Source organism: Choloepus didactylus, chromosome 18 (assembly GCF_015220235.1).
Source record: "Choloepus didactylus isolate mChoDid1 chromosome 18, mChoDid1.pri, whole genome shotgun sequence".
In the NCBI taxonomy this organism is placed as follows: Eukaryota; Metazoa; Chordata; class Mammalia; order Pilosa; family Megalonychidae; genus Choloepus; species Choloepus didactylus.
In genome coordinates, this window is record NC_051324.1 from 8658099 (window position 1) to 8685580 (window position 27482).

A 27482-nucleotide genomic window follows, 5' to 3' on the forward strand; every position below is an offset into this window, starting at 1 on the left:
CTTTCCCTCAGCATAAGGCTTTGGAGTCAACCGTGTTGTGTGTCAGGAGCCGGTTCCTTTTCATTGCTGAGTAGTATCCCCTTGCCTGGGCTTACCGCGCTGCTTCCTTGTTTTTAAAATGAGCCATCTGCCTTGGAAGTTTCCATCCCAGAGTCTTCAGCTTGTTTGCACAACCCTTCCAGCCTGCTGCTCCCTCCGACTCCCAAGTCTCCTCTAAATGCCAGCTGTGCTCACAGTGGTTCTGGGGCTCACTCAAAGTTTGCCTTTCAGGTTCATTTTAGGTTCTCAATAGTGCAGAAAGCTGCCAGGGCTTGGGGTGGGGTGCAGGGGGGCTCGGTTGCCAGCCACTGCTGCCGCCATCTGAAGCTTGCATCTCGATGAGCAGAGCCACTCGCTCCTGGGACCCTCACTTCTGCTAGCACAGACTTCGCCATTTAGTGAGTGTCAGGGGCTGGGATGGGGAGGCGAGGGGCTGGCCCATGGGCTCCCCACCACTCTTTCCTGCATCTCCATGGCTTCAACTGCAAACTGAGGGTATTTGTTCTAGACGGTCTCTCAGGCTGCTGTGTTCTATCTGCTCCCCATCTCATCTCCAATTTCGTACCTGTTCTCTTTGCCTTGCACGGAGTGCAGAGTTCCCTAAAATCCTTGTGAGAGGGATACCCTGGCACTTCTCCAGGTAGACTCAAATGGAGATAAAATTTAGAGTTTTGTGAGCTGTTAAAAATGAGGTAATTCCTCCTAGGAGACACCCAAGGAAAGTCTAAGTTGTTACCTGTCGGGCATCCTCCACCCATCTTTTGATAGGATGTCCTGAAGTTTCCTCCCAAGCCCAAGGAGCCAGGACATGCAGTCCTTAGGCAGATGGAGCTTCCTCCAGGAGCTTCTTGTCATTGCTGGAACTTGCTTGGCTGGCACCCAGCTATGCCTCCACCCCATCCGACAGTGGCACATAACTACTCTCCCGAGCCGTGTCTTGATCCCGCCCTGCTCAGTAAGAGGTGAGCCTGGAAGGCAGCTGAAGACATCCTTGAATCCAACCTTGGATCCTTTAGGGTGAAGTCAGGGTGCCACGGCGGGCAGCTGAGCAGCCGGCTGCTGGGACTTCATTGGTTTGAATTTTTCCAGGGAGGTCCCTCAGCATCTCAGAGAAGGATCATTTCTGGTTTGGATCTCCTGATGGGGAGGGTCCCACTCCTGTTGTAGCAGATTTGGATGAGAAGACGACACGTGGGGGACAAACCCCCAAGCTCTAATTTTTCTTAACCCTCCAGATGCTGGGAGAGTGGCTTTGTCGGGAGCCTTCGTTGGGAGGTATCTCTGGGGCAGGGGGAGTTTGTAATGACCTCTGGACTGTCTCTGGCCCTGGTGTGGAATCCAAGGATGTGGACACTCTGTGTTTGAGAGAAACCCCCAGTGAGATTGTAATGGTGGAATGTAAAGGGCTGGGACTTGTACGTGATTTAACGGAGGATGGTGTGACTTGGGGACGGAGAGGGGAGGTGTATGGGACCGTGGGAAGCTGAGTGTTCCAAGACCAGCTTCTGGCCCCCCTCTGCTGTCTCAATGGTCACGAAGCCTGAAATTAAGTCACGCACCCTCTTCACCCTCTTGGACCTTTGTGAATTCATGTGTCCGATGGAGACACCTCCCTTCCAGCACCCCAGGCTGCACCCTGGGTCCCGGGAGCTGTGGCCTCCAAGCAGCCATGTGGCCAGGAGACAGAAAGAAGACAGCTTTCCTCACAGGGGCACCAGCCAGGGGACCCCAAGTTGGCATCACTTCCCTCGGGAAGGGGATGTTCGGGGCTAGCCCGCTGTCAGACATGAGCACATCAGCAAACCTGATTAAAGTGGAATTTTCTAACAAAATAAACTTGCTTGTTTGGTCTGTCTTCTGTAACTTTTGCTAAATACTTTATACATTTTTAACATTAAAAAGCTGTCTCTCCTGCCAACATCCCCCAGCGCGGTATGAATGTGTTTACTCCACGTTGTATATCTTCCCATCCTCTGGCTGCCTAGATCAGTAAATAAAATCGATGTAATATAATTTATAAGTAACACTGTTGAAACTCTGATTCCTACCAATAGAGGCTGTAACCTCCCCTTCCCCACCCCCATCCCCACCCCGTAATAGCATTTTGTGTGTATTAATGCTGAAGAATTAAATGTTTAAAGGGGTTCAGTTTTAAAGGCGTTTGGTATATATAATTGTTCTGCAATATTATAAAGCATTTTCAGGAAGTTAAATGCTATCTTGGTGTTTTCCTCCGGCTCTGTGTGTACACTGGAGATGTGTAGGTTCATTCCATCTAAAATAAACTGGGTCCAGCTGGTCGACCCCCTTCCTGGAGGGCTGCCATGTTCTCCGTTGTCCGAACAGACCCAGCGTTCCTCCTCGTCTCTCAGGGTTGACATTGGCTTTAACCCTGCTGCCTTAGCACAAGGTCAAAGGGGGGATACTGAGCTGCCAGACCCAACCGGCTGGCTCTATGCCGGCCCCCCGGTGACTTCTGTCCCTGTGGGTCCCAGCCCTCTGTCTCCCCTCCCCTCCCTCACCCTCTGGGGCTTCTGGCTATCGTTCCTTCCTCTTCTCATTCATTCATTCAACAATTATTGAGCACCTACTACATACCGGACACTGTTCTAGGTACTGGGGACGCATCAGTGAATAAAACAGATTCCTGCCCTATAGAGCGTACCTTCTAGCAGGGAGAGATGGACAAAAACAATAGCTGTAAGAACTCGATTGTATCGTGTGGGTGTAGGAGGTGTTGAGAAAGAAGAACAGGGCAGGATGGGGAAGTTGGTAGTTCCAGAGTCTAGGGTAAAGGTGAGTATGTTGTGCTACTAAATATCAGGGTGGCCTCGTCGAGAAGGCGACATTGGACGTGACCGGACCCAGCTGACCCAGGCTGGGCCGTGGGCTCTGGCCTTGCCCCCCGCGTAACCACTCTCCTGAGCCGTGCCCTGATCCCACCCTGCCCGGTGAAAGGGGAGCCTGGAAGGCAGCTGGATACATCTTTGGATCCAGGCCACGTGAAGGTCTGTCCCCAGGCTGCTGGGACGTCACTGGTTTGAATTTTCCCAGGGAGGTCCCTCAACAACTCAGAGGAGGATCATTTCTGGTGGGGATTTCCTGACGGTGACTTGTGGCAGGTTTGGGTGAGAAGACACGTAGAGGACAAACCCTATGCGCTAATTTTCCTTAACCTTCTAGATGCTGGGAATGTGGCTTTGTCAGGAGCCTTCATTGGGAGGTATCTCTGGGGAGGGGTCTTTATGAGAAGCCCTGGGGCTGAGCCCAGCAGGGAGCTGGAGCCAGAATATTCTGGGCAGCAGGGATCACCAGGGTAAAAGCCCTGAGCCCGGAGCCTGCTTCCTTACCAGAGGAACATTGGGGGACCAGGGGGGCTGAAGCAGAGGGAGCAAGGAGGAGAGATGTGGCCAATGGGGTCAAAGAGAAAATGGCAGGAAAGGGGCAGATTCTGCACGGGGTTGACCATCAAAGGGCTCTGAAGGAAGTGGGCCACCGTTGTGTGAAGAGTGCTTGCTCTGCCTCTTTTTATGGGGTCACTGTGACTGCAGGGACAGGGGCCAGAGCTGGGGGACCTGCTAGGAGGTGAGTGCAGGAAAGCCGAGGACAGAGCCTGGGGCCTGCACAAGTCTGGGGACAAAGTGGTCAGATCCTGGGTGCAATCCTTTGACCTCCTGTCCCAGCTCCGTCTCCCACCCAACTTCGGCACATCCCCTTCCCGCTCGGGACGGACCTCCATATGGGCACCAGCACCAGGCCATGGAGTGGAAGGTCGTTTTGTCTTTCTGCTTGTAGCAGGGCGAGGTAGATGGGGGAGAGGGGTAGGAGCTGGGTCCGGCTGACGGCAAGGGTGGAGCTTCTGGCGTGGGGTGCAACAGGGATGTCTGTGGCTTTCAGGCAAAGAAAGGCCCGGAGCGGGGGACACAAATGGAGACTCGAGGCCTTCACCCCAACCACGGCAATCGGTGCCCTCTGGGGCTCAGGGAGAGTTTACGGCCCCAGCTCAGACTTAAATCCATTCACGATCTATCATCCCTAACAACTTGTTTGTCTAAGGAGCATAAACTCTCCCTCTGACAGAAGATGTTTATGCAGGTTTTCAAACAAACCTCCAGGTCACGACCCCCCACCCACTCACCCCTACTTTGGGAAGCATCAACACAGCTGCGTGAGGGCCCCTGGTGTGGTCCAGCCCCGCCTGGGCACAGCAAACCCGAGGAACTTGGATGGTGCCAGGCAGCTTCTGAGCTGGTTCTGGCTCTTTCCTCCTTGCCCCAGGAGAGACTGAAAAGATGTGGGCTCTGCTGCCTTCTGGAAACCGGTGTGAACCAGGGCCACCTCTTCCTGCCCACTGCCACCTCAGCTCTCACCTGCAGAAATAGAGACTCTTACCCCCCTTGGCTCTGGCCACCTTAAGAAAGGAGGCAGCTGTAGGATTGCAGAAAGAGCTGTGAACTTGGGGCTTGGAGATCTGGGTTTTCCTCCTGGCTTTGCCACTGAGCGGCTGTGGGACCGAGGGCAGGCACTCGGCGGCCGGAGCCTCCGTACTGTCCCTCTATCATCAGCCTCCCTCATTTGCAGCTTCGTGGGCACGCAGGGGCACTGCTAACAGCCTCTCTGCCCCACTCGGGCTTTGGGGGCAAAGAGCAAAGGCTCTGCCTCCCTGTCCTTCCATCCTGCAAGGCTGTGTCAGGGCTGCGAGGAAACTCCAGCCATGCACAAGATGCCAGTCCACAGCTTGGGTTTATTCTTTGTCTCCAAGTTTGGCGATTGCCCTATTTCTCACTGCTCTTGAGAACAAATGCCTTGCTACGGGATAGTGAAAACGTCTACAAGAAGAGAAAGGGCTCCTATTAAGGAAAGAGAGGCAACAGAATAGGGTTTAAAAAATACACATTTTCTTACAGACTGATGGAAACATTTAGTAAATATGCACACACACACTTAACATTAAGATCCCTTGAGAAATACCCTCTGGTGGGTGGGAAAGAGGGGTCAGAGTGTCAGGTCTGAACTTCTCAAGCCTTCCTGGGCAACATCAGGGTGGACCGGGGAATTTTACCCAGCACTGGGGTCCAACTTTCTCCTGCCACTAGTCTGTTATGAAATAGGATACAAAGCCCAACTTACCTGCCTGAAGATCGTGGGGTTCTTTCTTCATCGTTAATGGCCTATGGACAAAGAGGGGACATCTCTCCCATCTAAGAAGGCACATCTGGGGTTCTGTGTGCACACACCCCACCCCTTCCAGCACCAGCTAGAATCCATGGCTAAGCCAGTGGTGTATCTGGCCTTTCCATTGGGTGATGAGAATTCAGGTATGTAAAGTACACATTGGATTTCTTCTGGAGCCCTATACTCAGGGCTCCCCAACTTGGCCCGCTCAGTTTTAGGGATCCACTTGCTCAGCAAGCGTTTAGTATTGGTACAAGCTCCAAGCCCCAGCTTGGCTGTGGGCTGAAACTGAGTCGAGCCCCAGACATATGGTGTTTGGCCCACATGGTGTTTTTAAGAATTTGGGGAGTACGTATAAAAATATGATTTCTGGATAGCTTTTGGATGATCAAAAAGCCCAGCAAAATAGGCCACAATCCCATAGGGCCCTAGTCAAATGGAGATGAAGGAGGGCAGCCCCTTCCCTCCGTGACACAGGCCTCACCACTCCCTATTGCCTCCCCAGTCCACCTGCTTCACTCACTCGTTCTACCTACAGGTTCCTGTTACAGATGAACAATGATAAAACATAACATGCATTTAGCATCTACTATGCACCCTAATCTGAGTATCTCACACATAGTAGCTCACGTCAGATCCTCAGTAACAATGAAGCAGGCACTACGATTATGCCCATTCATTCAAGAAACATTTCCTGCGGGTCCAAATCTGCCAGGCAACATTCCAGCAATGGAGATACAGCTGGGGACAAAACACACAAAATCCCTGCCTTCGCGGAGCTTCCATTCTGGGAAGGACAGACAACAACATAATAAATACCTAGTAAGTCAGAAGGTCTGAGTGCTAAGGGAAGATACGAAGCAGGATAAACAGTTTGGGGGTGCTGGTGGTTGGGGGAGAGGAGGTGCGTGCTTTTGTAAATTGAGTGGTCAGTGGAGGTCTTGCTGAGAAGGTGACATTTCAGCAAAAGCATGAAGGGGGCAAAGGAGAAGAGCATTTCAGGCACAGAGAGGTTAAGAAACATGCCTGGGGTGGCACAGCTGATGGGGGGCAAAGCTGGGATTTGAACTCAGGCTGACTCCAGAGCCGGGTGTCCAAACATCCCACCATGGGGCTCCATCTGAGATGTCATCCCCGCCCTTGATAAGCTTGGTTAATGCAGAATTCCGGCAGGGAACACCACTCTTAGCGAGTAGGGTGAGCATGGGGGTGCCAGAGGGATGGAGGAGCTGTGGAGAGGCCTTGGCCTGAGGTTTCTGTTCGGAAGGTTGGGACGTCTGTCCTGTCGTGTCCTCCCAGGCACCCAGATGGAATCGGCCGCCTGCTCTCAGCTCTTGCAATCTCAGAAGGGTTCTGGGAGGCTTCTGCCGTCCTCCCCAAGCTCCTAAGCCCCTCCTCCCTCCGAGGACTGAGATAACCGGCCACAAATCCTCCTAAGCCCCCTGCGCCTTTGTCCCCGGTCTCCCGGCCGCACCCCAGCCCCGGCAGCCAGGAGAGCGTGCACCCACCCACCCAGGCACCAGCGGGCGCCCACCTTCCCGCACCCATGGGGAACAGCAGGAGCGGGGCTCTGTCCAAGGAGCTCCTGGAGGAGCTGCAGCTCAGCACCAAGTTCACGGAGGACGAGCTCTGCGCCTGGTACCAGGCCTTCCTGCAGGAGTGCCCCCGCGGCCGCATCACGCGCCGGGAGTTCGAGAGCATCTACGCCAAGGTCTTCCCCGACGCCGACCCCCAGGCCTACGCCCAGCACGTGTTCCGCAGCTTCGACGCCAACAGCGACGGCACCCTGGACTTCAAGGAGTACGTGGTGGCCCTGCACATGACGGCGGCGGGCAGGCCCGAGCAGAAGCTGGAGTGGGCCTTCGCGCTCTACGACGTCGACGGCAACGGCGCCATCAGCAAGAACGAGGTGCTGGAGATCGTCAGGGTCAGTGGCGGCGTCGCCCGTCCCGGCGGGGCCGGAGGGGTCCCAGGGGGCCGGGGCGCTGCAGCTGCTGCAGAAGGGGCTGGGGCATGGCTGGGGGGCGCCTGCAGGGGGCGGGGGTGACTGGGGCTTTGTGCTTCTGCACTCGGAGAGCAGGGGGGCTGTCTCCAGCACACTGTAGGGGGGGGTGGGCTGTTCTTCGAAAGAAGGATCCGGTAGTTCTCAGTACCTTCAGTTTCCCTCACTTCCTCCCTTCTTCCTTCCTTCCCTTTTTCCTTCCTTCCTTCCTTCCTTCCCTCCTTCCTTCCTTGTTTCCTCCTCTCTGTCCTTCCTTTCTTCCTTCCTTCCTTCCTTCCCTCCTTCCTTCCTTGTTTCCTCCTCTCTGTCCTTCCTTTCTTCCTTCCTTCCTTTCTTCCCTTTTTCCCCATTTCCTCTCCTTTCCTAATTTCCTCTCCTTTCCTAATTTCTTCTCCTTTTCTAATTTCCTCTCTTCTGTCTTCCCTCTTCCTTCCTTCCTCACTTCCCTCTTCCTTCCTTATTTTCTCTCCTCTGTCCTCCCTCCTTCTTCTGTACTTCCCACTTCCTTCCTTCCCTCTTCCTTCCTTCCTTTCTTCCTTCTTTCCTTCCCTCCTTCCTTCCCACCTTCCTTTCTTATCTCCTCCTGTCTCTGTACTTTCCTCTTCCTTATCACCTCCCTTCTATTCTTCCTTCCTTCCTTTCTTCCCTTCTTCCCCATTTCCTCTCCTTTCCTAATTTCCTCTCCTCTGTACTTTTCCTTCCTTCCTCACTTCCCTCTTCCTTCCTTATTTACTCTGTCCTCCCTCCTTCTTCTGTACTTCCCACTTCCTTCCTTCCCTCTTCCTTCCTTCCTTTCTTCCTTCTTTCCTTCCCTCCTTCCTTCCCACCTTCCTTTCTTATCTCCTCCTGTCTCTGTACTTTCCTCTTCCTTATCACCTCTCTTCTATTCTTCCTTCCTTCCTTTCTTCCCTTCTTCCCCATTTCCTCTCCTTTCCTAATTTCCTCTCCTCTGTACTTTTCCTTCCTTCCTCACTTCCCTCTTCCTTCCTTATTTACTCTCCTCTGTCCTCCCTCCTTCCTTCTGTACTTCCTTCTTCCTTCCTTCCTTCTTTCCTTCTCTCCCTCCCCCTTCCTCTCTCCCTTCCTTCTTTCCTTCCTTAAAATGTCTTTCAAATTTTTCAATAGTATACATTTAAATTCTATCACAATTAATTTTAAACATAATTCAAATATACAGTAGAAAGAGGCCAGAGTTGGAGGATGTGAAATCCGGGTTTCAGTCCTAATTTTCTTCCTGACGTTGGACGGCCACGTCCCCCCCAAGCTTCCTCACCTGCCACACGTTCTAGATTTAACTTCTGGACCCCCAGGCTGACACTTCCTGCCCCCACATACCCCCAGCACGCAGTCTCCTCTCTGCGCAGATCGTCCTTGTGCCATATCATGTGTTGTTAACATTTTAGGGACCTTTAAAATAGTTTTCCTTTGTTATGTAAATAATAAGGGAAATTTGAGAACAAAAACAAAAGAAAATAAAAATTGTCTTTAATTCCATCATACAGAGAAAATTGCTATTACTATATTGGTATATATATATGTTTTCAATCTTTATGCATTTTAAAACAATTTTAGAATTATGAAATATCCATCTATGATTTTTATCATAACTTTTATCATGAGGGTTTTCCATATCATTAAATATTCCTTTAAAAATATTTTAATAGCTGATTAGAAGTCCATCTTATGAAAATACCAAAACATTGTTTAGCCATTCCTATATTTTTGGACAATGGGATGTTTTGATTTTTTCCCTATTATACCAGTTATATTTCCCCTCATCTAGTATCTTTTTATTTGTTCTTTTTTTATTGCTGTCCTCCCATGGCACTTAGCTATTTTTCTAATTCCATTCCTATCAGGACAGAAATGGTTTTCCTGTTTTATGTCATTTTTTGTGCATTTGTAGTGAATCTTTCATTTGCACAATTCTCCTACCCTTTTTAGGAGTAGCCGTAAGTAAGAGGAAAGAACAAAGCTTGTGGTAGGTGGCCCAGCTTCAGAGCTAGTTGTTTGTGAGCCCCCTTGTCTTCTGGGCACAGCCTGGCGAGCAAGCCCCCTGCCCCGAATCGGCCAGATTTGAGGGATGTGGCCAGCCCTCAGAGCCACTCAGGGAGGCTCTCCCAGCTCCTTGAATAAAAGGTGGAGGAAGTGCAGGAGGGGAGAGAAGGGAGGGGAAGTCAACATTGGAGTCTGTAGCAAGGTGTTGCCAAGGCACCAGATCAATGGACCGAGCCCTGGCCTGGGAATCAGGAGTCATAGGACCAGCCCCAGCTTTCCACCAACTGAGCTGTGTGGCCTCAGGACACTGATAGAACCTCTCTGGGCCACATGCAAGGATTTGATGACTTCTGCGGCCCTAGCCAAATCTCTGACAGTCTGTGCTTCAGTGTCATTGGCTGGGGGCAGGCAGCCAGTCGTTCTCCAGGGTTTAGCATCACACCTGTACCTGCTCTGCCATTGGTAGGGACTGAGAGAGGAGATCTGGGAGCCACCTGTGCTTCAGGTACAGCTGCTTCCCTGAGCTGCTGGGCTGGATTTTCCTTGTTCCTCTTGTTTTCACCTCTAGGAGGCTGAGAGGCAACTTCTCAAGGTTTGATCTTGCCTCCAGCCTAATTTCACAGGCGGTAGTGCTCCTGTCTGACTGCACTCCCTGGTGAATCCAGGGGAGGCAGAGGGCTCTAAGAGCCAGGAGTGTCCTTCCCATGCCCAATCGACACACCTGCCTACCCCTGCACCTGCCCCGAGACTGAGGGCAGAGGTTACGACCGCCAGAGGAGCTGCTACCATGAGGGTCCATGTGTTCCCGAGCTGGTGGAATCCTAGAAATCTAGGGAACAACGAGACCACCTGTTTCCTTTCACCTGCCCTTCCAGGTCGGGAGGCCCTGCATGCCTTGCCCCAGCTCGCACATCTGGATCCTTTATTAGAGGGTCGAAGGTAAAAGTAGAGGGAGGTGAGAAGGATCTGGGACCAAAGCTCACCTTCCCCGGATCCCTCCCTGAGTGGAAGGATATATGAGGGGCTTCTTGTGTCCTGAGAAGACCCTTTGGGAAGTTCTTGTAGACCCTTCCCCTCTCCCTTCTCCAGCATTGCCCAGTGTGCTCTCCAAGGCCTTCTGGAAATAAGGAGGTGAGCAGGCTGTGGCGTGATGCAAGCACACAGGCTCCAGAACCAAACCGCCCAGGGTTAGACTCTCCACTCCTCTACGTCCAGCTGGGCAACTTTGGACAAGTCGGTTGTCTCATTTTCTTCATCTGTAAAATGGGACCAATAATATCGACCTCATAAATGCTTAAAAGACTGACATGTATTATGTGCTCAATCCATATTAGCCCTCATTACCATGAGCCAATCTGCTGGACAGCCAGGTACCACGTAGAGCCAGAAGAATCTATCTGATATCATAACCCTCTGGGCAGTGGGGTTTTGAAGGATGGTTCCCAAACTCCAGCCTCGGGTCTGCCATGGGATTATCATAGGGAAGCTTCTTCTTTCATTTATTCATTTTATTTAAAAAATGGAAAAATAGGACTACATGGTCTGAAAATTCAAACAGTATGGAAGGATCCAAAATACGAAGGGTCCCCACATCTCTTGTCCTTATGAGGCTCTCATAAAATTACAGATACCCAGGGCCCACCCCCCAGGGATTTTGATTCAATGGGTCAGGCTGGGGCCCGGGCACCTGCATTTTAACCACACCTTGGAGGATGTTTGCCTGGTCTTGGAGGCTATTTGGGTGCTGGGAGAGGCAAGCTGTGCCCCAAAGCCCCACCATGGATTCTCTCAGAGTGGCAAGAACCCCCCCCCCAACTTCTAACAAGTTCTTCCTCTTGATTGCATGCAGGCTATTTTCAAAATGACCAGTCCTGAGGATGTGAAGCATCTTCCAGATGACGAAAACACACCAGAAAAGCGAGCTGAGAAGATCTGGGGGTTCTTTGGAAAGAAAGATGATGGTGAATTCCTTTCCCTTCACAGCCTCTGATTCTATAGCCATGAGCTCTTTCCTTGAGACCCCAACAAGATTTCTCCTTCTGAGAACTAGTTACAGAGGTGAAACTGGGGATGCCTTGTCTCGTCACTGCTTGCTGTCTGAAGGGGATTCTACAGGGTGGGAGGTGACAAGTAGGGTCAGCAGGGGGACAGCTCTGCCACCATTCTAAAGCCGAAGCAGCTGTGTGGTGATGGTGCCACATCCTCTTGTAAAACTTGTTCACTGCCTAGGATTTTCCTGGCAAGGAGAAAAGTTCAAAATTCCGGAGTGCTTTAGAAGGAAAACTACTTTTGTTATTACCATAGAGTTAACCACGTTTAGTTTAAAGAATAGCAATAGTAAATAGTAAAGGCAAACAGTGAAAAAGTAAAGCCAATAAGCTCGTTAGCAGTTTGAATGCAAATGGCAAGCTTAAAGGGACTGCAAACTGCTTTCTCTTCAAATGAAGCATCGGTGTTTCTAAAAATGCTTTCTGCACAGTCAGGATGGGACAAACTTCAGCTTGGCCTAGGTCTGAATTAGCATCAAGTCCCAAGTAAATGGGATCTAAATTTACATGGTTTTACTTTCAGAAGTTATTATGGGTCCTCCGAGAAGCACCACAAGGATGGGCTGAGATGTGCAAAAGATTTAAAGGAGACAATGCCTATAAGGGAAGGGCCATCAGACCACAATGCAGTTCTGACCCCTGTGAAGGAGAAAGGGAAAGAAAGTTCGGGTAGGAGAAACCTTAGACTGCGATGCAATTCTAAGAAAGTTCCAGCAAAGTTGAGCCCCCTTATTCCAGGAGTGGGCCTTAGTAGCCCCGTCCTGCTCATTTGCTGACTTGGGAAGCCCATGGGATGTGTGGTCTTAGCATGAAAGCAGTGACAGGGTCCAGAACTCGGCAGCTGGGACTGTTGGTCAGTGGTGCCCATGGCCAACATGGGAAGGATAGGTGGAGGGGGGGTGTCAGGCAGGAGCTGAAATCTAAATGGCCCCAGGGGCCAGAATGATGAAAATGTACAAAGTGGATAGTGACCCTACTAACAGTTGGGGAGGGGTGGGTGGATAGCTGCCCTGTTGGCTTCTGGCTGATGTTTGCCATGTGGGAACATGGAGCCATTGGTGCCATGTCATCTGATTTATTATTTTTTTAAAAGAAAAGCCAGCAATTGAGATTTTGAAAGACTGGAGGGTCTGAATGGATAAAACACTGCATGACTCACCTAGGACACATCTGAGGGGGTCAGTATTGGCTCCTTTGTGACCCCTGGGGCAGTCTCTTACCAGGACTCCAGAGGACGGTCCTGAGCAGCGTGTGAGATTAGGGCCAGGAGGGATCGTTCTGTGCCTGCTAATCTGCAGCAAAGGATGAAGTTGGAGAAATGAGAAGGTCATTGGCACCAGTGTGGAAACTAGGGTACGGCAAGCAAGGTGCCCAGTTTCCAGCCCCGAGCTGAAAGCGGGCTCCGTCTTAAATCTTGCATGGTGGATGGCTTGCTTGCCTCACCCTAAGCCCTGCCCTGTTGGGCACCTCCCCTTTGAGCACCTAATTCTCTTCCTCATTTGCCCCCTCTCCAGGGACTAAGTGCCCTCCATGTGGCACTTCACCCCTCCTGATCTTTAGCCCCCGTGGACGCCTACCTGTGGATCTGCCCCTGTCCTGCTACTTGCTAATCTGAAAACTGACCCAGGTGGATGTCACAGGAGGGGGCGGTGTTGAAGGGCTGGTGTATCACTCCGGCCAGGTGACACGTGTGTGTGTGGGTTTTATGTGGGCCATCGGGAGACACGCCCTCACCCTAGAATTCTGACTCTGATGGTGGAGTTCCAAGCACTGGGTGAAGCTAGGGGAAGCTTGGAATTTAAAGCCCCAAGTTCCACCACCCAGACCAGTACAGGATCCCAACCCAGGAGGGGCTAAGGATGCTCAAAAGGCCCAGAACACAAGCCAGTGGGAATCCAATTCAGTTCAGTCAAGCCTTGCTGAGCACTTACTATGTGCTCATACAACCACAAGCATAGAGAAGCATCTTTCTCATTCTGGGGTTATTTCTGCCTGTGACTTGTCTTCCCCATGAGACCTAGAGTTTCTTGGGGCAAGGACTTTATCTCACTGCCTGTGTGTCACCCCGCTCTACCCCCAATAACAGCTGCAGACCAGGCAAGCACAGTGGGTCTGGCACACATAACTTGTGTTTATGTGGACTGAGCTGAATACAGTTGTTTCACTGGTAGAGACACCTCGCAAACAGAGCCTGGTGGGGGCAAGGCTCTCTCTTGGTCCTGATCCCAAATAGGGTGGTGGATGGGGGAGGTGGAGATCACAGAGGAGCTGTCAGCTGGGAATCCCAGGGCTCTATAGCAAGGACCCCTCTGGCATCCTCCTGGACCCCTCACCTCTCACCTCCTCCTCCTTGGGTGGACATCATTCCCTGCTTCTCAGCTGAGACTATGGGCTTGACATCCAGGTTGGTTTACTCTTCTCACTCCCTCAGAACTGGAGGCTTGAGAGCTGGCATAATATTAAAAAAATTAATTTTCTAAATATCAAAGCAAGTCAGGGGCACCCATCAGTCACAGAAATGCATAACCCTAGAACGGCAGCCTGGAGCCTGTCTGCAAAGCCCTTTGGTTGCTGGTTCATAGGGACGTCCAGGGGTCCTGGGGGGAAGTTGAGTATTTAGGGTGGGGGCAGGTCAGTACCCCCAGGGGCAGTGAGTATTCAACGTTTTAATAATAGGTACAGTCGTGTTGGGGACTTGGCTGGATGCCATCCTGCTTACAGCTTGAAAAAAGCCACTACTGGCCGTTCTCTGTATTTTTTCCCATCCACAGATAAACTTACGGAGGAAGAGTTCATTGAGGGGACCCTGGCCAATAAGGAAATTCTTCGACTGATCCAGTTTGAGCCCCAAAAAGTGAAGGAAAAGTTAAAGGAAAAGAAAACCTGATTGCAACTGCTCAGCTCTCCTCGCTGCCCCCGCCACACACTTAACACACACACCAGAGGCACAGCAAACCCACAGCACAGCTCCAAACTGAAGCATCTTTAGCAATTCACCTGTTCCCCCCTTCTCACTGGCTTCTGGGTCCCTCATGTCCTACTCCGCCTGCCCCCTACTCCCTGCCCTGCCAACCCATGCCCCCCACATAATCCCCGGATTAGAGGAAGCCTAAATGTCACCCCGCTGTAAGCTTCTTTGTGGATTGCCGAGTAAGCAAGTTCCAATAAATGCAGAGGAGATGGACCCATCGCTGCCCTGGTCGTTCTTGAACCGGAAAAGGAGACGATTTCCGTCTGCTTGACCGGAAGGGCAGTGTGTGTCGCAAGTGCAAGGCCAGGCCGCGGGGCTGGGGCGATGGAGGTGGAGGACGCACACGGGGCTCCGAGGGGAGCGGGGACTTTGAAGAAGCCGTGTGCCAAGTGGCCGGGGGTTCCCATGGAGACATGCAAAGCGCTGTGGGCAGGTGTGGAGGGTGGGACTCAGCTGGTCTAGGGGATCAGAGGAAACTTTCCCAGGAAGAGAGCTGGAAACTCAGATGAGTGACCGCCCAGTGCCAAGGGGGTCGCAGGGGAAAGGGTGGAGGTCAAAGCCGGTCCTTCCTGCACCGGGGGAAGCATTGGGGATTTTGCTGTGGGGGGCACTACCTTGGGGTTGGAAGCAGGAGGGATTTGTGTTTGGAAAAGTTCCCTCTGGGAGTGTAGAAGAATAAAGCAGAGGGGCGAGACTGCAGCGGGGAGTGGGTTAGCCAGGTGGCTGGGGCCAGGTGAAAGGGCAGTGGGATGGTGGTGTTCCAGTTTGCTAATGCTGTCAGAATGCGAAACACCAGAGATGGATTGCCTTTTATAAAAGGGGTTTATCTGGTTACAAAGTTACAGACTTAAGGCCATAACATGTCCATCAACAAAGGGTACCTTCACTGGAGAATGGTCCAATGGTGTCTGGAAAATCTCTGTTAGCTGGGAAGGCACGTGGCTCCAAAGTTCTGGTTTCAAAATGGCTTTCTCCCAGGACGTTCCTCTCTAGGCTGCAGTTCCTCAAAAATGTCACTCTCAGTTGCTCTTGGGGTGTTTGTCCTCTCTTAGCTTCTCGGGAGCAAGAGTTTGCTTTCAACGGCCGTCTTCAAACTGTCTCTCATCTGCAGCTACTCTCTCAGCTCCTGTGCGTTCTTCAAAGTGTCCCTCTTGGCTGTAGCAAGCTTGCTCCTTCTGTCTGAACTTATGTAGTGCTCCAGTGAATAATCAAGGCCCATGCTGAATGGGCGGGGCCACACCGCCATGGAAATTATCCAATGAAAGACCTTGCCCACAGTTGAGTGATCACGTCTCCAAGGAAACTATCCAATCAGAGTTATCACCCACAGTTGGGTGGGTCACATCTCCATGGAAACACTCAAAGAATTACAGTCTAATCAACACTGCTACAGCTGCCCACACAAGGTTACATCAAATATAATGGTGTTTTGGGGACATAATACATTCACACTGGCACAGATGGCGAGGCCCGGCCCCAACTGGGAGCCCTGTGGGGATAGACTCCAGCTGCCTGGCTGCAGGCCATGGGGGCAGGAAGAGGGAGGAGCAGGGGCAGCAGGGCTCTGGCTTCTAGGGTGAACAGCAGTGCCATTTCCTGGGAAGCCCAAGGGAAGTCACTGGTTTCAGTGGATGGCGAGGAGCTCTGCTGTGATGCGGTGGGTGCCAAAGGCAGAGCTGGGGCCCTCACTGACATCCCTCGTTTGAGAGATGGGGAAAGGGAGGCCCAGAAGCAGGAAGCAGCTCGCCTCAAGGTCAGGCAGAGCAACGGCCAGGGCTGCTGCAGGGCCTGGGACACCTGAGTCGCCACCAGTGGGATCTCCAAGAACACTGAACTCATTGGGGTTTTTGAAGGCCTATTGATTCTCCAGCCTCAAGTTCCAAAATGAGGTCAGAGAACTATCCAGAAGCCCTGGACTCTTGACCAGTTTACATGCAAGCCCCTGAGGCTGGGAAGTCCCCATTTGCTGGTGTTGTGGGGTGACCCCCGCCTTACGCCCAGCTTTAGCTGCAACAGTGACACCAGCGAACTATTCTTTGTAGAGGGAGAACTTCAGAATTTCGTAACATTGTGGAACATTTCTTAGGAGCCAGGCGTCCTGCTAGAGGCTCCACAGGCATTACTTCATTGATGTAGCCCCACTGTCTGCATGGGGTCACTGAGGCCAGGAAGTGAGAGCGGGATTTGGTACTTGAACCTGCCAGACTCCCTTCCAGTACACCAGGCCGCCTCGATTAGTTTTGATCTGGATTTCTGGAGATTTCTGGAAACGCACAGTGTCAGAGGGGGAAGGGGAGCTGAAACAGCCTCTAGCTCAGTGGTTCCGGGAGGAGACGGTTATTACTAGAGTCACCTGGGGAAGTTTTTCTACACGTACACACCTGCCCGCGCCAGCCCTCCAGCGTGAAGACACCTGCTCAAGGGGAAGAACGGGGCCTTGGGTCCGGTGCTCCTGTGCTCTTTCTACTGCCCTACACAAATGGATCTGGTTGGCTGGGGTGGGAGATGGGGAGGTGGGCATTGCACCTCTCTGAGCACAGGTACCCAGGCCTTGAATCTAAAAGGATGGATGCTACAGGAGAAGGCCCTTGTTAGCCTGTGGTTCAACAAGAGATGTAAGGAGGTCACTAGATCCTCTCAGCCGGTGGAGAGACTAGTTAGCATGTGTCTTGTTAGCTTGGGGTGCCAGGGTCACTTGGGCTGGGTGCTGCATTGCTCTCTGGCACTCTCGGGGGCTCTGCCAGAGAACCAGGGAGCAGCGTAAAGTCCAGCTTGGCCAAAGGAAGAGAGGGAGGTAGAGGTGATGACGAGCCAGGCCAACCACACCGACCGATTACCACTCACGGTTGTGAGAATCAGTTGCGCCTGTTCTTATAGAAGAGTTCCTAAGCTCTGAACGCTACACAGGTGGAAGGTGTGGTTATCTGGGCTTCAGCAAGGCATCGTCAGTTTCTAGGGGCTGCTTCACCTCCTTCCGCTCTGCCCTGTTTGGCGATCTCAATCTTGGTCGTGTATTAAAATCACTCAGGAACTTATAAAATTATCAATGGCCAAACCACCCAACCAGCACAGTCAGAATCGCTGGACTCAGGCCCAGTCATCTGGGTTTTTAAAAAGCTTCCCCGGAGAGTGTGTTGGTGCTTCCCAGATGAGTGTGATGGGTAGATACAGCTGAGAACCTCTAGCCTGGATCGTCAAGAAAACAAGCAAATTGAATGAAGGAGGGGGTGGTCTAGAAAAGGGAAGACATGGGCCGTCTTCCCTTTTGACCCCTGACCTCTGCTCCTGGCCCTTCCTCCTTTGCCCCTAAGACAATGGGCTACCTGGGTCCCAGGCTAAATGCCACAGCCCTAACTCCCACCCCAGACCTGGAACAGGACCGTCCAAGGGCAGGAGAGATGTACAGCTTCAATGAGAAACAAATGTAAGAGAATTGACAAAGTGCAAACCAAATTAAATAAACTCATTATTTTAATAATTAGCAGGACAGAATCGAGCAGTGCGTGTGTGCCCCTCCATTTGTGGAGCGAGGGAAGGAGGACATGTTCACAGATGCTTTGGAAAAATCCCTTCTCCCCGTGGGTCCTGGATAACTTAACTCCCAGCAGCATTTGATAGCAAAGTCCATCCCGTCTCATCTGACAAATATGCTTTGAGCACCTACTTGCTCTGAAGCTTCGTTGTGCTGGGTAAAGGCTGGGAATTCAAATGGTCCCAGCCTTCTATGAGTTTTTAGGCTGACGAGAAGAAGCAGGGAGATTTGCAGGACAGGGAAATATTAGAAGGGCGTATGCTTTAATGATCGAGCTATGGATAAATCTGGACACCAAAAAATACACTTTTGCTTCAACACATAATTGCCTAATGCGCTTGCTTCGGTTTCCCCTCCTGCAAAGCGTGGATGCGGGTGAGGAGACTGAGCATCAGCCAAATGCAAAATTTAAGGGAGCACCCAGAAATTCAGTAGTCAAGATACGTTCTCTCTTAATGCAATAGTTTTAAAAATCAAAATTAATGCCAAAAAAATCCATTATGAACAAAATATCAACATTGTAAGTAAGTCATGATCTGAGCCTGCACTTTCATGAAACTGCCTTACTTACCCTAATCCCAGCCTCAGTTCCCATAAAACTTTATTTATAAAAACAGGTGACTGGCTCAAGGACTGCAGTCGTTGATTTTTTTTTTTAACAATTGCATTAAAATAGCATGTCTTGATAACTGGGATTTTTGGCATGCCCTTAAACTTTGCACAGGAGAAAAGTGCCCCACTTGCCTCACCCTCGTCCGGCCCTGCTGCTAAGTATCCTTGGGCAAAGAGTTTCCAGCTACAATTAATTAAATTTTAATTTCAGATAAAGTATGTTCCATGGGATGTGCATATACAAAAGGATTACTTACAGTTTATCTGAAATTCAATTTAGAAAACTTTTGAAAATGTTTATTGTGGTAACATATATACAACCTAAAATCTCCTATTGAAATTCAAATTTAATTGGGTGTCATGTATTATTATTTTTTTTTTTTTTTTGCAGATTAAGAACATGTATTTTTGGGGGGTACATAATTCAACCTGCCACACACATCTTGTGTTTCTGTTTATGTAAATGGCATCAGACTAATCAGTTTTACTACTAGCTCCTTGTACTATACTAGACATAATACCTGTCTACTATCTCTATCCTATATAGTTGGGTGCCCTTAGATATTAATGTAGTACAGGGATTGAAGTTTGGGTTCTAATTCCAATATTTCCTTTGCCACTGCCTGTCCTTGGGCAAGTTAATCTTTGATATCCATTTTTTTCTCATAAAATGGGGAAAAGAAATAGTACCTACTTTGTAGGGTTGCTATGTGTGTTAGTTTCCTAGGCTGCTGTAACAAATTAGCACAAACTGGGTGGCTAAAAGCAACAGATTTTCTCTCTCTCTGTTCCAGAGGCTAGAAAACCAAAACGAAGGTATTGGCAAAACCATTCACGCTCCAGTGGCTTCAGAGGAAGAATCTTTCTTTGCCTCTTCTGGTTTCTGGTGGTGGGCAGCACTCCTTGGGGCTCCAGAGCTTGTAGCTGCATAAGTACCGTCTCTGCCTCTGTCTTCACGTGGCCTTCTCCCCGTATGTCCCCATTTCTGTGTCCTCTCTTATAAGGACATGAGTCCTATTGGGTTGAGTCTAGCCTACTCCAGCATGACCTCATCTAAACTTATTAATTCCATCCACAACGACCCTATTTCTAAATAAAGTCACATTCTGATGAACTGGAGGGTAGGACTTCTACATATATTTTGGGGGGACACAACTCAACCAATAACATGATTATAGAAGTTGTGAATATTACAGAAACCAAATGCATGGGAAGGACCTAGAAGTGTCTAGCAGTGTATTAGCCATTTAATGGTCTCCTCAATTTTCAAACTATTTTTTTAATGTTTTATTTTGAAATAGCTTCCAATTTACAGAGAAGTTGCAAGGATATTACAAAGAACTCTTTTATGCCCATTACCCAAATTCACCAATGTTTAACATGTACACATTATTTTTGCCTTGAACCTTTTAAGAATAGTTTGCATACATCATGTCCCTTTATCTCCTTTTTTATAGCAATGTTACAAATTACTCAGTTAACACAAGACAATAACTGCAATAATCATAAATCCGCTGTTGTCAGCAGTTACAATTCCCCCTTATTTTTGTTCATTCCTCAATCTCGAGGGATTTGGGACAATGACCACTCTGGCTGCTTCAGGCTGAGGAGGGACGTAGATATGATGGAGTAGAGGAATGGAATTGTTTTGCTTGCAGTTGAAAATGCTCCTTGCTTTCAGGCTGGGTGTGATCCATCATCATCATTTTGTTAGTTGTCCATGGCAGACCTGAAGAACTGGAGAGTGGAAAGTGACCACATCCCTGCAGGGTCTCAGGGCTTAACCGGTACAGGAAAAACCTGGAGGCTTTAAGTCTCTGAGAAATAAACTTAACAAGTAAATTGAAAATGATGGTTTCAAATAAAATAAGTAGAAGAATCATGATTAGGGGATTTATAAGTGAATATAACTAGGTTATATTGGAGAAATAGCTTTTCATGGATTCCCAGATAGAGCCTGCCGAGGAGGTGTTGATTTCACATGCCCATATGGCTTGCCTGTGGAGTGTGGATGTCCCCAGGGCCCTCAGGAGCACTTTTGATGAGGCTTTGCACACTGTGGCAGTTTGTGAAAATCTGGTGACACCTGCTTAAGAGTAACCTGCAGAATGACCTCCCGACTCTCTTTGAAATCTCTTAGCTACAAAAAGTCTGTATTATTTAATATTTCCCCCTTTTGATCTGAATGCATTGCTGATTAATACTTGGTAATAATCCCTGGAAGCCATGTCCCACTTAGAGAGGGAAGGTAGTGAGTTTATTTGCAGAGTTTGGCTTAGAGAGAGGCCACACTTGAGCAACAAGGAGGTTTTCACTGGGAGATTCTTAGGCATTAATTATAATTAGGCTTGGCGTTATTATTATAGAAATAAGTTTCATAGGTGCAAGCTTTAAGATCAAAGGCTTGGCTTATCAGCAGATCAATTTTATTAAGCAAAGCTTATATACTCCAGAGCATTTGGCCATATTACTTGTGGAAGTAGCAGGAATTCCCTGGGTTGGGAGGTTTAACAGATATTTAGCTACTATGAAGGCAGTAGCCTTGTGACAAGGAAAAGCCTCTATCCAGAAAACAAACTTATGACAACAAGGACACTTTTAAATCCCATAGACGTATGTAGCTATAAAAAGTTCATGATGTCCAAAAGGGCCCTGTCAATCAAAACACCTGACCTTGTCCCTTCTTTACATTTTTACCAGGGTTATGTTAATTGATAGGTAGAACATAATTTATATACTTGCCTCACTTCTGACAAAAAGTTTTGTTTTGTTTTGGTGAAGATGAAGCTTTGAACTGCAGCTAACTGCATGCAATTTCAGAGAAGCACTTTCACAGTAAAATAGTGTAACTGATAAGGAATTTGGTTGTTTCTGTTACATGTAACATTTTTCTAAGAATAAAAAATACAACATTCTCATAAGCCACCCTATTGCTGATACTTAGCATTGGTGTGGTATCTTTGTTACAAGTGATGCAAAAATATTAAAATATTACTGTTAGCTATAGTCCATATTTTGCTTTAGGTGTATTTTTCTCATATACCTATTATTAACACTCGTAATGGTGATGTACTTTTGTTATAGTCCTGAAAGAACATTCTTATATTTGTACTATTAACCACAATCATTGTCCACAACAGGGTTCACTGTTTTATCCTCTAGCCTTCCTTCTCATAACATACACAACCCAAAACTTCCCCTTTCATCCACATTCACACAATACAGCACTGTCAATTACACTCACAATAATGTATTACCATCACCTCTGTCCATTTTCAAACATTAACAATCAACCTAATTAGAAATTCTGCACAAATTAAGCGTCAGTTCCCCATTCTCTACCTCATTCTATCTCCTGGTAACCTATTTTCTAGATTCTAATTCTATGAGTATGCTTATTATAATTTGTTCATTTCAGTGAGATCATAGAGTATTTGTCCTCTTGTGTCTAGCTTATTTTTCTCAATATTGTGTCCTCATAAGATTCATCCATGTCACATGCAACAGGACTTCATTCCTTCTTATGATTGAATAATATTCCATCATATGTATTTTGTTTATCCATTCATCGGTTGATGGACACTTGGGTTGCTTCCATCTTTTGGAAATCGTGCATAATGCTGCGATGAACATTGGTGTTCAAATATCTGTTTGCATCCCTGCTTTCAGTTCTTCTGGGTATATACCTAGTAATGGGATTGCTGGATCATATGGCAAGTCTATACTTAGCTTTCTGAGGAACCACCAAACTGTTCTCTACAGTGGCTGCACCACTTTACATTCCCACCAGCAGTGAATAATGTGTGTTCCTATTTCTCCACATCCTCTCCAACACTTGTAGTTTTCTATTTTTTTAATACTAGCCATTCTACTAGGTGTGAAATGATATCTCATTGTGGTTTTGATTTGCACTTCCCTAATAACTAGTGATGTTGAGCATCTTTTCATGTGCTTGTTAGCCATTTGCATTTTCTCTTTGGAAAAATGTCTGTTCAAGTCTTTTGCCCATTTTTAAATTGGATTATTTGTCTTTTTACTTTTGAGTTGTAGGATTTATTTATATATAGTAGATATTAAGCCCTTATTGGATATGTGATTTCCAAATCTTTTCTCCCGTTGAGTAGGCTGCCTTTTCACTTTCTTGATAAAGTCCTTTCAAGTACAGAAGTTTTTAATTTTGAGGAGGTCCCATTTATCTATTTCTTTTACTGTTTGTGCTTTGGGTGTAAAGTCTATGAAACCATTGCCTAATACAAGATCTTGAAGATGCTCCCTACATCTTCTTCTAGGAGTTTTATGGTCCTGGCTCTTACATTTAGGTCTTTGATGCATTTTGAGTTAATTTTTGTATAAGGTGTGAGATATGGGTCCTCTTTCATTCTTTTGCATATGGATATCCAGTTCTCCTGGCACCATTTGTTGAAGAGACTATTCTACCCCAGTTGAGTGGACTTGGCAGCCTTGTCAAATATCAGTTGGCCATGGATGTGAGGGTCTATTTCCGAACTCTCAATTCTATTCTGTTGGTCAATATATCTATCTTTATGCCAGTACCATGCTGTTTTGACCTCTGTACCTTTGTAATATTCTTTAAAGTCAGGAAGTGTGAGTCCCCCAACTTCTTCTTTTTCAAGAGGTTTTTTGGCTGTTTGGGGCCCCTTGCCCTTCCGAATAAATTTGATAATTGACTTTTTCATTTCTGCAAAGTAGGTTGCTGGAATTTTGATTGGGATTGCATTGAATCTGTAAATCAAGTTGGGTAGAATTGACGTCTTAACGCTATTTTTAGTCTTCCAATCCATGAACATGGAATGTCCTTCCATTTATTTATGTCTTCCTTGATTTCCTTTAGCAATGTTTTGTAGTTTTCTGTGTACAGATCCTTTACATCCTTGGTTAAATTTATTCCTAGATTATTTGATTCTTTTAGATGCTATTGTAAATACATTTTTTCTTGATTTCCTTGATTTCCTCCTCAGATTGCTCCTTACTAGTGTACAGAAACATTGATTTTTGTGTGTTGATCTTGTATCTCACCCCTTTGCTGAAATCATTTATTAGCTCTAGTAGCTTTATTGTAGATTCTTCAGGACTTTCTAAGTATAGGATTGTGCCATCTGCAAATAGCGAAAAGTTTTACTTCTCCCTTTCCAATTTGGATGCCTTTTATTTCTTTTTCTTGCCTAACTGCTCTAGCTAGGACTTCTAGCGTGATGTTGAATAAGAGTGGTGACATTGGGCATCCCTGTCTTGTTCTTGGTCTTAATGGGAAAGTTTTCAGTCATTCACTATTGAGTGCAATGCTATGGGTTTTTCATATATGCCCTTTGTGGTAGTTTGAAGCTGTTATGTACCCAAGAAAAGGCCATGTTCTTTTAATCCATTCCTGTGGGTGCAGACCTACTGTGGGTGGGATCTTTTGATTAGGTTATTTAAGTTGAGATGTGACCCACCTCATTCAAGGTGGGTCTTAATCCTCTTACTGGAGTCCTCTATAAGTCTCCACCTATAGAAGCTAAGAAGAAATTCAGAGAAACTCATGGAAAAAGCCTAGAGAGCCCAGAGAAGCCCCCAGAGAGGCTAAGAGATAAGGACACACCCACAGAAGCTGAGAGAGGAAGGAAGCCAGAAGCTGGAAGCAAAAACACTTGGGAAAAAAGGACAAGCAGACGCTGCCATGTGTCTTCATCTGACTGTGTGACAGAGGAGATCCAGATGCCACAGCCTGTCTTTAGAGTCCAGGTATCATCCTGTTGATGCCGAGTTGAACATTTTCATGGCCCAAGAACTGTAAATTGTAAGTTAATAAATCCCCATTGTAAACGCCAACCCATTTCTGGTATATTGCGTTTGGACAGTGTTTGCAAACCAAAACACCCTTTATCATGTTGAGGAAGTTTCCTTCTATTCCTATCTTTTGAAGTGTTTTTATCAAGAGAGGATGCTGGATTTTATCAAATGCCTTTTCTCACATCAATCTAGATGATCATGTGGCTTTTCCCCTTCAATTTGTTAATGTGGTATATTACATTGATTGCTTTTCTTGTGTTGAACCATCCTTGCATTCCTAGGATAAAATCCATTTGACCATGGTGTAGAGTTCTTTTATGTGCTGTTGGATTCAATTTGCAAGTATTTTGTTGAGGGGAGATTAGTCTGTAGTTTTCTTTTCTTGTAGTATCATTTTCTGGCTTTGGTATTAAAGTGATGTTAGCTTCATAAAATGAGTTAGGTACTGTTCCCTCCTCTTCAATTTTTTGAGAGTTTGAGCAGGATTAGTATTAATTCTTCTTGGAATGACTGGTAGAATTCATCTGTGAAACCATTTGGTCCTGGGCTTCTCTTTGTTGGGATGTTTTTGATGACCAATTTAATCTCTTTACTTGTAATTGGTCTGTTGAGGTCTTCTATTTTTTCTAGGGTCAGTGTAGGCTGTGTGTGTGTTTCTAGGAATTTGTCTATTTCATCTAGGTTGTCTAATTTGTTGGCATACAGTTGCTCACAGTGTCCCCTTATGATCCTTTTTATTTTTGTGGCATCAGTGGTAGCGTCCCTCCTCTCATTTCTCATTTTGTTTATTTGCACCTTCTCTTTTTTTCTTTGTCATCCCAGCTAAAGGTTTGTCAGTTTGATCTTTTCAAAGCATCAGCTTTTGGTTTAATTCTATTGTTTTTTATTCTCAATTTCATTTATTTCTGCTCTAATCTTTGTTGTTTCTTTCCTTCTGCTTGCTTTGGGATTAGTTTGCTATTCTTTACTAGCTCCTCCAGGTGTGCAGTTAGGATTTGGATTTTAGCTCATTCTTCTTTTTTAATGTGGGCATTTAGGGCTATAAATTTCCTTCTCAGAACTGCCTTCACGGTGTCCCATAAGTTTTGATATATTGTGTTCTCATTTCCATTCATCTCAAGACATTTCCTGATTTCTCTTGCAAGTTCTTCTTTGACCCACTGATTGTTTGAGTGTTGTTTAACCTCCACATATTTGTGAATTTCTTACGTCTCTGCCTGTTGTTGATTTCCAGCTTTATTCCATATGGTCAGAGAAAGTTCCTTGTATAATTTCAGTCTTTTTAAATTTATCGAGACTTCTTTTGTGATCCAACATGGGGTCTATATCAGAGAATGATCCATGAGCACTTGAGAAGAATGTATATCATGCTGTTCTGGGGTGCAATGTTCTGTTTATGTCTGTTAGGTCTAGTTTTTTTATCATAATTATTCAAATTCTCTGTTTCCTTATTGATCTTCTGTCTAGATGTTCTATCTATTGAGGAGAGTGGTGTATTGAAGTCTCCCACTATTATTGTAGGGATGTCTATTCCTCCCTCCAGTTTTGCCAGTGTTTGCCTCATGTATTTTAGGGCACTACGGTTGGGTGCATAAATATTTATGATTGTTATTTCTTCTTCGTGGGTTGCCCCTTTTATTAATATATAGTGTCCTTCTTTGTCTCTTATAACAGTTTTGCATTTAAAGTCTATTTTGTCTGATATTAGTATAGCTACCTCAGCTCTTTCTCGGTTACTGTTCACATGGAACATCTTTTTCCAACCTTTCACTTTCAACCTATTTGTGTCCTTGGGTCTAAAGTGAGTCTCTTGTAGACAGCATACAGATGGATCATATTTTTTAATCCATTCTTCCAATCTGTGTCTCTTGATTGGCAAGTTTAGGCCATTAACATTCAATGTTATTAAAATAAAAGCAGTACTTACTTCAACCATTTTATCCTTTGGCTTTTATATGTCATAGCTTATTTTTGTCTCTCTTTTTTACCCTTTTAGTTACCCTTACTGATATTCTCCGTTTCTATTCCTCCAAGCCTCTCTCTTCTGTCTTTTCCTTTCAGCCTTCAGAACTCCCTTTAGTATTCTCTAGGGCAGGTGTCTTGTTGATGAACTCTTTCAGTTTAATCTCTCACTCATTTTTGAAGGACAGTTTTGCCAGATAAAGAATTCTTGGCTGGCAGTTGTTCTCTTTCAGTACCTTAAATGGGTCATACCAGCGCCTTCTTGCCTCTGTCGTTTCTGATGAGAAATCAGCACTTAGTCTTATTGAGTATCCCTTGTATGTGATAGATTGCTTTTATTTTGCTGCTTAGTCTTATTGAGTATCCCTTGTATGTGATAGATTGCTTTTATTTTGCTGCTTTTGTATTCTTTCTCTTTGGCATTTGACATTCTGATTTGTATGTATCTTTGAGGAGGTTTATTAGGATTTATTCTGTTTGGAGTATGTTATGCTTCTTGGACATGTATATTTATGTCTTTCATGAGGGTTGGGAAATTGCTGGCCATTAGTTCCTCAAATATTCTTTCTGCCCCTTTTCCATTCTCTTCTCCTTCTGGGACACCCATGATGTGTATATTTGTGCATTTTGTGCTGTCATTTAATTCCCTGGGACCCTGCTCCATTTTTTCCTTTCTTTTCTCTATCTGTTCTTATGCCTGTACAATTTCAGATATCCTATCTTCTAGTTCACTGATCCTTTCTTTTGCCTCTTCAATCTGCTGTTGTACACCTCTAGTGTATCTTTAATCTCTTCTATTATGCCTTTCATTCTTGTAAGTTTTTTTTCTTTGCATGTTTTCAAATTCATCTTTATGCTCACCCAGTGTCTTCTTACTACCCTTTATGTCTTTAGCCATATTTTCCTTCATCTCCTTGAATAGATTTAGAAGATTTGTTTGAACATCTTTGAATAGTTGTTCCAAATTCTGTGTCCTCCAACTTTTTTATTTGTTCCTATGACTGGACCATATCTTCTTGTTTCTCAGGATGGCTTAAATTTTTGCTGATGTCTAGGCATCTGATTATCAGATAGTGCTCTTCAGCCAACTGTTCTCTGCAGCCTTATGAAGGGAGTGTGTGTTTTCTGTTTTGTTTTTTCCAACCTCCACAGTCTCCATACCTATTGGGGGCAGTGTTGAAACACGGCTGTGTGGTGCTCTGTCCAGGGTGGCTAGAACTTCAATTCAGAGTCAGGACTCAGTGATCCAATTTCTTCATTCAGGAGCCATGCTTGGCCCTTGTTCACATCCCTCCCTGTTCTTGGAAAGGAAGTCCTACACATCCCCCTCTGTCCTGCAGCACCCAGCCACAG

The 27482-nt window shown here is 46.9% G+C and overlaps 1 protein-coding gene across 1 annotated transcript; it reads left to right on the forward strand.

Annotated features, from left to right (window-relative positions):
• Positions 1 to 2019: 2019 nt before the first annotated feature.
• RCVRN (recoverin) lies at positions 2020 to 14435 on the forward strand. Its single transcript, XM_037810093.1, has 3 exons — positions 2020 to 7141; positions 11064 to 11175; positions 14034 to 14435. Exons 1-3 carry the CDS (start codon positions 6761 to 6763, stop codon positions 14147 to 14149), a joined length of 609 nt encoding a protein of 202 aa, XP_037666021.1. The 5' UTR covers positions 2020 to 6760; the 3' UTR covers positions 14150 to 14435.
• Positions 14436 to 27482: the final 13047 nt, after the last annotated feature.